This window comes from Piliocolobus tephrosceles, chromosome 6 (assembly GCF_002776525.5).
Source record: "Piliocolobus tephrosceles isolate RC106 chromosome 6, ASM277652v3, whole genome shotgun sequence".
In the NCBI taxonomy this organism is placed as follows: domain Eukaryota; kingdom Metazoa; phylum Chordata; class Mammalia; order Primates; family Cercopithecidae; genus Piliocolobus; species Piliocolobus tephrosceles.
In genome coordinates, this window is record NC_045439.1 from 42528959 (window position 1) to 42542277 (window position 13319).

The following is a 13319-nucleotide window of genomic DNA, read 5'->3' on the forward strand; positions in this document are numbered from 1 at the left end:
ATAGCCATTTGAATTACACACAATGTTACTGCGTCTGTCCTGGGATCCTTGAATTTCCTTTAGCCACATCACATAATAAAAATTAGTTGCTATTTGTGACAAATATACAGGGTCATAGCGGAAATCTTCTACCTTGAATTTGAACGACGGATTTTGATTATTAATTTTCTCTGCTACAGATTTTCGTAAGTATTCATGAGAATAACATTTAGTTTCTCCCAAAACACTTAGTATTTTCCTAAAATAAAATCAATAGTACAAGATCCTTGAGAAAGTACAAAATAGGTTTTCTTGTGTGTAAATAAAAAAGATTTGTTATAAATTACATTAAGAGTTTACATGTTTTTTACATTGTGAGATTTTCCTGAGAAATCTGTCATAGAATTAATGACATATTCTAGCAACTAAGTTTGAAATCTGAATTTTTGTGTTTATCTAAGATCTATTTTATTTATCAAGCTGTAAGTATTCTAGGCAGAAAAAATAAATTAATTAATTAATAAAAAAAAAAAAAAAACTTCTGTGGATACCAGTCCAAACAGAATTTTCTTCTGTTTGATATGGGCTGCCTTTTTACAATCTAATCAAAATATCTTGCTAAGCACCTATGTTTCTAGTATTATAAAATATTTTCCACCTTTTCTTCAAATCTGGACTTTCAGGTATAAAGATTCACTCAGGTACTTTTCATGAGAATTCTGTTAACATCATCATTAGACAGACACTACATACTAAGTGCTATTCCTAGTGAGTTGTGAAATTTGTATTCTTATTGCCCTCAGCTGTAATGTCAAAATGTTTCAAAGAATGTGTTTTAAAGCAAAGTATTAATGTCCAAAATGTTCAAGTGGTTGTACAGTGGTTGTACAAAAGCAAACAAAACCAGTAAAAGATACATAACTGTATTATAAAGTACAAGAGAAGAAGAAGCATTTCAACAATTAAATAAACATAAATTATCTAATTCTCTTATGTCACATATTTAGAGCATCTTTATCTTAGCATTCAGTATTAGGCAAAATGGTCACTTAACTCTTAAAAGCAGTCATAGCTGAAATCCCAGCAAATGGAATTTGACATTAAATGATATTTTCCTTTTGATAGACATTCAGCTCCATAAATAATAACAGTAGTATAGACATTATTATTACCTTCTCATCTATGTCTTCTAAAGCTTTTCTGCATTCTTCCACCTGGGATTCAATCTCTGCAGGGACTATGGTGTACATTTCAGAATACTTGATTCGCAGTTTTTCCATAATATTCTCAAAAGTTAGCTTCCCTTTCTTAAGGATGCTTTGAAGCTCCTAAAAACATTAAGAGAGTTGCAATACTCACAAGACTGGGGGAAAAGTTTAACTCTAAGAAGTGAAAGCAGTCTTCCAGCACATCCTTATGATTTAAAGGAGAGCAGTTTGCATGACAAAACCCCAATAGTGATACAAGCTGATTAAGCCCGAGAGATACTCAGTTTAGTCAGATGATGCTTTCTAATTTGTAAGAATTAAACTTGATATCTCTTCATAGTGTCACACCATTATCTAGAAAAGACATTACAACACCCCCTGCTTCTAAAGTACCTTTAGGATTTAATTGTGTCTGCGTTGCAGTCCTGATCTAAAAAGCTGCAAGCAGCAAAAGAAAAAAAAAAGTTTCAAAGAAGTTTTTTGTTGTTGTTATTAACGTGTTGCTATTTCTACTTCTTTCTCCATTATCATCACAATGATTCAAGGCCACTAAAAGCCCCATGCTTGGAGCAGAAGTGTCTACTTTCATGTAATTAGACAGCCTAGCAGAGCTCAACTTCTTTCAAAAGGGAGGATTCCAGTTCCATACAAAGAATGTAGGTTTTTAGGAGATAAAAGAAACCTGAACAAATAGTCTATTGGTTGTGGCCTAGAAACCAAATCTGATCTACCTTCTCCTGCAGTAATTATAAAGGAGAAACTCATTTGTTTGGGAAAGTTTCCCAAAGATCAAGTGGAAAAATACTTCTTGACTTGACTGTGGCTTTTATGTTGTTTGTTTTGTTTTTACAGTAGCTGTTCAGTAGCATTATTTGTGTTCATGGATTGAGTCACTGCAGTGAAGAATGATTACAATTTTAAATGACTCTGTGGTGTGTCATTGTTTTCCTTTTCTTAATCCTCAGCAGAGGACAAATCTAGAGAGAGAAAGTTACAGAACAATGCCATTCAAAGATAGGGTTTAAGAAGTAAGTGTCATCCCATTTTATCTACACCTAGTCCAGGAGGACAGGCTTTCATTCAGAGGTACACTTGGAAGGCTTGCCCATGAAGACTGCTTCTTTACTTTCCAATATAATAACCAAAATTTCTCTTTAGACAGCATGTGACTTTTTTTTTTTTTTTTTGAGATGGAGCCAGGCTGGAGTGCAGTGGCATGATCTCGGCTCACTGCAACCACCGCCTCCTGGGTCCAAGTGATTCTCCTGCCTCAGCAACCCAGTAGCTGGGATTACAGGCACACGTTACCACGCCTGGCTAATTTTTGTATTTTTAGTAGAGATGGGGTTTCCCCATGTTGGCCAGGTTGGTCTTGACCTCCTGACCCCAGGTGAGCTGCCTGCCTGGGCCTCCCAAAGTGCTGGGATTACAGGTGTGAGCCACTGTGTCCGGCCAACACGTGACTTTTGAATAAACTTCCAAACATCCTTTTGGGCTGTCACCATTGGACTGGAATGAAAAAGGAGATTATTCTGAAGAAATGAGATTCCAGATGACCTGTAGGGTGTACATAGCCCCTATCAGAGACAAGGCACCAAGTCCTACTAAAGGAGTAACCCAATATGCTACTCAAGAGTGGTCTGAGGCCCTTATTCACCAAACATACTGGAAATACAGTTGAAAGAAGGCTGCTTGGTCCAGACTGGCCTATCTTCCAGCCTTGTTTCAACTCTGTTCTCTGCTCTCCAGCCACACTGATCTTCTCCCTTGGTTCTGCCCATACCATGCCACAGGGGCTTTGCTTGTGCCTCTCTCTCCCCAGACCACTCCCCCAAACCCAGCCACTGAGTTATCTCTATCCCAAGGACTTTGGATACAAGACTGTGGGCCTGTATCTGCCACATTCACTAATTCATTCCTCACTTACCTCAAATTGTTCTGACTTTTCTGGGTGATCCTGGAATGCCATATTTTGGAAAGAAGTTGTGGTCTGTTGAAATAAATTCTTCAAAGCAATTATCTCTTTTGTGAAGGAATGTCTTTCTTGGATTTCAGTCTGCACCAATTCTTTATTTTTTTGAACTTTCTGAAGAAGCCTAAAAGAGAACATCAAAATATAATTGTTTCTTTATCTGGCTCTTCTGTGAAACAGTTTTATTGCAACAATTAATGAAATGCCTGAATAGCTCTTAAAGGACGTTTATTTCCTCTAAGAAAAAAGTAACAATTTTTGATAATGGATATACCACATATACAAACAGGTACAAAATCTATCACTTAATCAAAAACCTCTCCAAACCTTTCGCTCCAAATACTCTCTTTTTCACATATTCCATTGTAACTGACATCTCTGTCCTCTCTTTTTCTCCATGTAACCCTTGAGCTCAAATGAAAATGACTTAGAGGTGTGAATGGAATCATGGGTGGGCTTCTGGGGATAGACAACCCCACTGGTCTTCTTGTCTTAAGCTGATCCATTTTGCTATGGATGTAGCAAATATCAGAAAAGGCACTGAAGTGGGTAAAATCTTTCCTGAGGGTTATTTGGTAAGTATCTATGATACTGTGATACAATAAATATATACTTGATCTCTGCTCTGGTTCCTGAGACAGAGCTCTTAATACCTTTGTAGATAGGAGTGCTAGCTAGGAGTCTTTTGTCCTAATATTTGATTTTTGACCAGTTCCTGACACAGAGCTCCTAAGTCCTTTGTAATTTCCTGAGTGACAGGAGCATCTTTAGTTCTAAGGAGGCAACGCTAGGTGGGATCCTGAGTAGCCTCAGGATGAGGGCTGGTTGCCAGGGGAACCAACTATGTGATTAAAAGGTTGGAACTTTCAGTACCACCCCTACCTCCAACACACACCCCCAACCTCTGGGGGAGGGGACAGAAGCTCAAGGTTGAGTTGCTTGCCAATGGCCAATTATATAATCAATCATAATGAATTCATAATGAGACTACATAATGAAGTCTCCATAAGAAACCCCAAAAGACAGGGCTCAGAGAGCTTCTGGATTGCTGAAAGCCTGGGGGTTCCCCCACCCAGAGAAAACAGGGAAGCCCCAGGCACCTTCCTATACCATGCCTTAGGCACCCCTTCTATCTGGCTGTTCATCTGTATCCTTCATTATATTCTTTATTAATAAACTGGTAAACATGACTACAGTGTTTTCTTGAGTTCTATGAGCCACTCCAGCAAATTAATTCAACTCAAGAAAGGTATCAAAGAATCCCTTGATTTATAGCCTATCAGCCAGAAGTATACCGGCAGGGCACAGTGGGTCACGCCTGTAATCCCAACACTTTGGGAGGCCGAGAAGAGTGCATCACCTGAGGTCAGGCGTTCGAGATCACCCTGGCCAACATGGCCAAAGTACTGGGATTACATGCGTGAGCCACCATGCCCGGCCACAGCTAGTTACATTTGGAAAGAACATTTAATGGCATAGGAAGGCAAACATGATTTGCTGGTAAATTATTCAGCAGAATACAAAACAGTACAAGTATTTTGATCTCAGTTTATTTAAAAACAAAATCATAGTAAAAAAGGAGAAAAAAATGATTATTGCTGAGTGGTGACATTAAGGTAGATTTTTATATTAATTTTCAGTTTCTGAATTTCTTTCTTTTTTTTTTTTTTTTTGAGGCAGAGTCTTGCTTTGTCACCCAGGCTGGAGTACAGTGGCACAATCTCGGCTCACTGCAAGATCTGCCTCATGGGTTCACGCCATTTTCCTGCCTCAGCCTCCAGAGTAGCTGGGACTACAGGCGCCTGCCACCACACCCAGCTAACTTTTTGTATTTTTAGTAGAGACGGGGTTTCACCGTGTTAGCCAGGATGGTCTTGATCTCCTGACTTCATGATCTGCCCACCTCGGCCTCCCAAAGTGCTGGGATTACAGGAGTGAGTCACTGAGCCCGGCCTGAATTTCCTGTAATAAATATGTATTACTAAACTAGAAAAAGGGCAAAAAAAAAAAAAAATCACAAATGACAAAAAAGGAAACTGGAAGGATATTCACCCTCATTAATACCAGGATGGAAAATATGTGCTTAATTACAGTTATTAATCTGTTCTATCCCTTTTTATACCTATCAGTGTTGTCTCACCTCAATTCTATTGTATCATTTGCCATTATTCTATACTTTAAGATTTTCTAAATGTTGAGCCATAATTATTAAGCACATGTCCTTAATAGTTTTTCGTAAATCTTACTTGTTGCATCGTTCCTGCATAGAAGTAATTTCTTGAAATGCTGGAACAGTTGCCACAGCCCCTGAGCTTTCAGGAACATTCTGGATACTTCTGATGCGCTGAAGAAGTAGAGTCAGTAACAGCTGCTGCTTCTCCACATTCTCTCCATATTGGCATAAACAGTCTAGCAGCTCAGAGAGTTCCTCTGTGGTGTATGCCTCTTTTGTTTTGGAAATTTCAGGGAGTTCTTCCTGAAGATTATCTAAAATAATTGCTTCTCGTTCAATCTAATTCAATAAACAAAAAGAACTAAAATAAGTAAAATATGCAGTTACCATTTCAGGACCTGAAGTAGCCATAATTTTTGTATGCTTTATCTTCAAATGGTTGCTAGTGCCATATCCTAGCATGTTTTCCTATAGCTGGGAATATTAATCCTCTGCTATCAGAATCCCTTAATTCCCAGCTATTGCTCATGTTGATGTGTGACTGAAATAGAGTACTGCTCTTGTGGTATGAAGGAAATGCTGTTGAATATCCTCATAAATAATTTATTTCTCCTTCAGATTTCAGTTGGATAAAGCAACATTTCTCCTGAGGTAAGCACATGAGCTCCACCAAACTGCTTTCATTAAGTATAAGAGGTCAGGCAACTATTGGATATGGAAAATTTTTCTGCTGGTCTCTTTTCTTTCACTTCCAATCCCTGTATGCTAAAAAAGTAAGTCCAGCAGATTCTCATTATCTTGACACACGACAAAGATAAAGCAGCCAGAATTACCGAACCAATCAAGTATTTCTCAATAATGGTGTACACAGAACTCAGAAGTACATAACCCATTACATCACATATCTAGAAACTGTTAGTTCCACCAGCCCTGAACTCAACTAAGATGTAGAAAAAAGTCTCAAAGGCCCCTGAATCAGGTCATTCTTACGCCTCCCCTTGAATCCTCTGGCCCACCCCTTGGCTACAGTACTCATTTATCACATCCTGCCTCAGTGATGGTTAACTCTCCTGCTCCATGTTCAAACACAGTCACGGATCTTGCAATCATGACATTACAGGATGTCACTCCAGTCATCTATGTTTATGATATCATACTAACTGAAATGGTGAGGACCTGAACGGCCAGTCAGACATGTCAGAGGGTGAGAAACAAAGCCTGTGAAAATTCAGGAGCCCCAGTGTCAGGGCCTGGGGCATGCCAGGACCTCTCTAAGGTAAAGGTCAAGTTGTTCAATCTTATAATTCTACCACTAAGAAAGAGACACAGCGCTGAACAGACCTTTTGGGGTCTGGGAGGCAGTATATGCTATCCTTGGGATTACTGCTCAGATGCATATTTATCAGAATGCTGCCAATGTCGAGAGGGACCTGGAGAAAAAGCACCACAGCAGGGTCGGGCTGTGGTATAAGCTGCCCTGCCATTTGGGCTATATGATCCAGTTGGGTACCCAATAACTAGAATACATGGATGCAGATGTAGACTGGCCACTGTCCAAGAGACCCAGGTGTGCAATGGGTGCTTCTCATCACCTCAAACCTAAATTCAGTTGAATTACAAGTCCTGGTTCTTTGCCAGACAGCTGCATTTCCACCAGGGAATGAGATAAGGGTTCCATTGCATCGTTTTGTGTCCCCCTGCTGGAAACTAGCATGCAAATAAAGAAATTGCTACATTGATGGGAGAATTGTACATGTAGGGTTTCCAGTGTGCATCAGGGTTGAAAAAACTATGTCTGTAATCCAGGACTTAATGGGGCACCTCTTGGTGCTTACACACCAGAAATGGGCAGATTTAACTTGATAATAACCAGAAAAGGGCAGCTGTAGCAACCCCGATCCAGTAAGAGTAAAAAGACTAAAGGCTCAGACTTTCCCTGTTTCATTTCCCCTCATCTCCCACTCCTGTTCCCTGGGATCACTTTCCAAAATAAACTACCATTTGCAAGCCTCAGTCCCAAGCTCTGGTGTCCACTGAGAAGTTGGTAAGTGATTGAGAACGGGGAATACAAGAGGGAGAACAATATATATATATATATTTTGAGACAGAGTCTCTCTCTGTCACCCAGGCTAGAGTGCCATGGCGTGATCTCAGCTCACTGTAACCTCCACCTCCTAGGTTCAAGCAATTCTCTCCCTCAGTCTCCCAAGTAGCTGGGATTATAGGCATCCGCCACCATGCCTGGCTAATTTTTTTGTATTTTTAGTAGAGACAGGGTTTCACCATCTTGGCCAGGCTGGTCTTGAACTCCTAACCTTGTGATCTACCCACCTCGGCCTCCCAAAGTGCTGGGATTACAGGCGTCAGCCACGGTGCCTGGCCACAGTTTTTATTAGGACAATAATTTTACCCCAAAGCCAGGCAATTCTTCAACTTGGGAATGAATAAACAAACTGTATTACACCCACCCACAGCAATACTAGTCAGGAATAAAGAGAAATGAATTACGAATACAAGCAGCAGCAAGAATGAATTTCAAGTGCATTATGCTTAGGGAAAAAAAGCAAACTCAGAAGGCCACAAACTGTAAGGAGTCCATCGATATGACATTCTGGAAATGGAAATACTATGGGAACAGAAACAGATTAATGTTCCAGGGTTGGAGGTTACGGAAGGCACTGACCACAAAGAAGAACAGGAAAAACTTCTAGGGTGACAGAATTATCTTAAACATTGATTTTGTTGGTGATCATGTGATCGTGTGCACTTGTCAGAACAACACATTTTATGCTAAAAAGTGTGAAGACAGCCCTAGAATCAGTAAAATAGTTGCAAAAAGCCTGTGCATTCACTTTCCCACCTAGAAGAGGCTTTGCAATACCTTGATGATTTTCCTTAGACATGGGATCCTAATAAAATTGGTTATAAAACTTTTAGGTTCATGGTCAATTGTAAAGTTCGGTCTAGAAAGGCAGAAGGACCCATAGTTGCATCATAAGCACATCCAATGAAGGAGACCGAAAAACCCAGAACCAGCAGAAAAGGGACTCAACAAAGAAATGACTGTTGGTGCAAATGGGAGAAGCCAGCCTCACATCTCCAATCATCTTTGACAACGTGACATTCTTCTAGCACATTATGATCATCGAAGCAAAAAATGATGATTCTGAATAACCCAAGTGAATAGTTACAGTAAAGAAATTTTGTTTAAGAAAACGGAAATAAAATTTTAGGGGGACACAAGTTCTATCAAAATTTAAATTTAGTTTTTAATTTGTAAACTTATAAACAGTCATTTAAGTTTTTTAAAAGTCTACTGATATAAACTGTTTATTTCATCAAGACTGGATTATTATGTTACTATAGATGACGTGTTTAAAGCAGAAATTCGCTTTGTCATATATAAAAGCACCAACCATGCTAACAGAAGTTTACATATATGGGCTGTTAGATGATGTAATTTTTATTGAATGGATAAAAGCTACATTAAAATCTTATATCAATTTGATGTATGTAAATATCATGTAAGTTAACAGATTAATGGCTAAGCACCAGAGTCTAAGTTTGAATCCTCTACCATCCCTTGTGAATTTGAGCAAGTTACTCAGTCTCACCGTGTCTCATTTTCCTCATCTACAAAGTAAGGATAATAAAAATATCCTCACAGAATTCTTGAATAGTGCTCTGAACTATGCCTGCCACATAATAATTGCTCAATTTAGTAGTTGTTTTTATTATTGTTATTACAGGGAAGCATTTTTTTTTGGCTTGTGTTACTCTGAAAAATATTTTGTTAGCAGATTTTGTCAAATGCTTATGTGAATAATTAGAAAGTTCTATATGAATGGAATCTGAATTAATAACACATAATTACAAATGGGTATATAGCAATAATGTGATAAAATAAAAAGAGCAAAATCTTAGAATTAGCCTAGACCTGAATTTAAATAAGAGACGTCCCTCAACAAATATTTACTAAGTGCCCACTAAGTGCAGGGCCCTAGCCAGGTTCCAAGGTTACAGCAGTGAGCAAGACAGCCCCAGCCGCAGCCCACAGGGTTTAGTGGATTACAGCTTAATCAATCTCTACCTGGGGGCCTTGTGCCATTACTTAATCTGTCAGTGCTTCAGTCTCCCCATCTATAAAATGGTGATAATATTTACTTCCCAGGGACAATGCAAAGATTCAGTAAGAACAGGTGTGAACTGCCTTCTCAGCACAGCATAGTAGTAACTCAACAAATGGTACCATTATGGACAGGCAAGCACTGATGCCAGCAGCCCCAACCAAAAGTGTAATTTACAAAGTTTATTTTAACATTCAAGAGACTATTCACTAGTCAGTCCTCACCAGGACCACTGACATAATATTCATTTTTAAGGACAACAGTCATAAGCAAGATAATACGATAGTGCTAAACATTTCATCCTAAGATAACTTCACGTTGTTTTTTGTTTGTTTGATTGTTTTTGAGACAGGGTCTCGCTCTGTTGCCCAGGCTGGAATGCTAGAATACAGTGGCATGATCATGGCTCACTACAGTCTTGACCTCTCATCAAGAGATCCTCCCACCTCAGCCTCCCAAGTAGCTGTGACTAGAGGCATGTGCCACCAGGCCCAGATTTTTTTAATTTTTTGTAGAGATGGGATTCACTCCATTGCCTGGGCTGTTCTAGAACTCCTGGGCTCAAGCAATTCTCCTGTCTCAGCCTCCCAAAGTGCTGGGATTACATATGTGAGCCACTGCACCCAGCTATCTTTAATTTTCTAAATTAATTTTCTTTCTAAATATAGGTGATACCTAAATCCTGAACCAAGGCTAAATTAACATTTGTGATTGATACATATCATGCAGGTTTTGAGACCATTTTCAAAAAGAATATCATAACCTCACATATTTTTAGGTCCACATTTAACAATTACAGTTAATTTCCATAGCTAAAAATTATACTTAATTTCAAAATTATTTGGTGATTATGCAAATTACCTAATTCTAACCTTCAGTATAACGTAGAGACAGTTATTTCCGAGAGGGGTTATTTTCACAATAAAGACTGTAATGCTCAAACCAGCTAGTAGTCACTTATTAATAAGAATTATCTGCTACCAAAAAAAGGCACTACTATAAAAGAATCCAAGTAAGTTATTGGAGGTTATCTTAATAAGGCCTGATATCTATAGACATTTATGTATCACGGATAAGTGATGTGCACAAGTAGGATAGACTGACGACTCGTTTTATAGAAAAACAAGGTGAAAGTAATAAAACAATTTAAATAACACATTAGAAACTACATGGCTTGTTGAAAATGAAGCACTCACTTCTTCACTGACAAATTTCCAATCCTGCTTCAGTTCTTCACACCACATCTCCCACTCTTGAGCAGCTTCCAGCAAACTCAGCCATTTCTCCCACAGAGCCGACATGATCTTGAGCAAACATATGCCATCATTTTCTGTGCACCTGAGTTTCAAGAGTCTAAGGATCTGTCGTAGTTTCGTTAACTCTTCTTTGGTTGATGTAAGATTTGACACCAAGTCCTTAGGAAAGAAAAGAAAAAATAATAAGAGGGACATACTGTTAGGTTTTTCCTGAAACTTACAAACTCTTTCAAATTCTGAACAATTAATTATTTCAATCTTCCATAAGTATTACATGATCCACTTCTTATTCTTTTAGAAGTCAATTTAGACCAGATGAGAATTATCTATGTATTATTGTATTTTGCATGAATTTGGGACTACAGGGACAAATAACGACCCATAAACCATTTTTTTCCAAGAAAGAAAGTACTTTCAAAAGCAAATATTTGCCAGACGCAGTGGCCCTTGCCTGTAATCCCAGCACTTTGGGAGGCCAAGGTGGGCAGATTCCATCCTGGCCAAATGGTGAAATCCCATCTCTACTAAAAATACAAAAATTAGCTGGGCATGGTGGCATGCGCCTGTAATCCCAGCTACTCAGGAGGCTGAGGCAGGAGAATTACCTGAACCTGGGAGGCAGAGGTTGCAGTGAGCTCAAATTGCACCACTGCACTCCAGCCTGGGCAACAGAGTGAGACTCCGTCTAAAAAAAAAAAAAAAAAGAAATTCTATAAGAGGCTGGGCACAGTGGCTCATGCAGCACTTTGGGAGACTGAGGCAGGAGGATTGCTTGAGGCCAGGAATTCAAGACAGACTGGGCAACATAACAAGACCCTGTCTCTACAAAAAATTTAAAAATTAACCAGGCATGGTGGTGTATGCCTATAGCCCCAGCTACTCAGCTGGCTGGGGTGGGAGGATCCTTTTGAGGCCAGGAGCTCAAGACTGTGATAAGCCATGATTACAGCGTTGTACTCCAGCCTGGGTGACAGAACAAGACTCTTTCCTATTAAAACAACAACAACAACAACAACAAAAATCTAGAAGTACAATAGCCATCACTATCTGGGTTTCTCCTTTCAAGGTTTCAGTTACTTGTGATCAACAATGGTCCAAAAATATTTAAAAATTTCAGAAGGAAAAAATGTGTAAGATTTATTTGTATAAAATGTATGTTTTATTTGTATACAAATATATAAGTGCTATTCTGACTAGTGTGATGAAATCTCATGCCATCTCTCTCCATCCAACCTGGGATACGAATCCAACCTCCATCCAACCTCTCCATCCAACCTGGGATACAAATCTTCCCTTTGTCCAGCACATTCATGCTGTATATGTTCCCTGCCTATGAGTTATTCGGTAGCCTTCTTGGTGATCAGATCAACTGTTGTGGTATCAAATGCTTGTGTTCCAGATGAATAGTAGCCCAATGTTACCTCACTATGGCTATATCATTTCATTTCATCACTTCATTTCATTACCTCACTTAATTTCAGCACCCAGGCACTGCATAGTCTCAAGTCATCACAAGAAGGGTGAAAACAGTACAATGACATATTTTGAGAGAAAGGGACCACATTCACATAAATTTTATGACAGCATATTGTTATAATTACTCTATTATTGTTGTTGACCTGACTGTACATAATTTATAAATTAAACTTTATCACAGGTATGTATAGGAAAAACATTATAAACAGAGTTCAGTGGCATTCATAGTCTCAAGTATCCACTGGGTGTCTTGGAACATATCCCCCTGTGGATAAGGGGGGACTACTGTACATTTTGTTATTTTAACTTAAGTCTCACATTTCACTAATGTGTTCCTTTGCACAATACTTCCTATATCAACCACCAACACAATATTAAAAGGTTTTTCTTGGTTTGCTTTTGTTTTTGGTGAATGTTAACTATAGATGATTTAGAAAGTCCTCATGAAAATCCTAATAACATAATACCAAAAATTCTAACAGATGAAAATAAGCAAAAGCTCAAATTGCTTTATAACAGTCTAATAAGTAACCAGAACTTAGAGCTTATGACAGTTGCAGTAAGCAATCAGTGGACAATAAGGCTCTGTCATGGATCCAGCAGCATCCCTCAAAGTCACATGAGAGGTGACGCTTTAGAAAAGCCATGAGTGAGGACAGGATGCTATTGGGGGATGACTGCCTGTGAACCTGATTAATTAAATCTCTCAGTATCATTGCTTCATTTCCTTCCTTCTGGCTTTTTAAGCTTCAATATATTACATGAGGCCAGGTACAGTGGCTCGCGCCTGTAATCCCAGCACTTTGAAGGGCCGAGGCTGGAGGATCGCTTGAAGTCAGGAGTTCAAGAGCAGCCTGGGCAACATAGTGAAACCCCGTCTCTACTGAAAATACAAAAATTAGCGGGGCATGGTAGCAGGCACTGTAATCTCGGCTAGTTAGGAGGCTGAGGCAGGAGAATCAAATCACTTGAACCCGGGAGGTGGAAGCTGCAGTGAGTCAAGACTGCATGACTGCATTCCAGCCTGGGCAAGACTCTGTCTCAAATATACATATAACATTACCCTCTGGCTTTTGATTTGAGGAATATTCATGGGTATTTAACTCAGCATGAATATTTCTATGGGTC

General features: G+C 39.1%; 1 protein-coding gene across 2 annotated transcripts in view; it reads right to left on the reverse strand.

Annotated features, from left to right (window-relative positions):
* The window catches only part of SYNE2 (spectrin repeat containing nuclear envelope protein 2), a 380145-nt gene that overhangs the window by 154851 nt on the left and 211975 nt on the right, over positions 1 to 13319 (reverse strand). For both annotated transcript variants that reach the window (XM_023232104.2, XM_023232093.3), the window contains exons 51-54: positions 10656 to 10874; positions 5406 to 5671; positions 3115 to 3283; positions 1152 to 1307 (exon numbers count right to left, since the gene is read on the reverse strand). In XM_023232104.2, coding sequence (XP_023087872.2) covers positions 1152 to 1307; positions 3115 to 3283; positions 5406 to 5671; positions 10656 to 10874 — 810 coding nt within the window. The remainder of the gene's footprint in view (positions 1 to 1151; positions 1308 to 3114; positions 3284 to 5405; positions 5672 to 10655; positions 10875 to 13319) is intronic.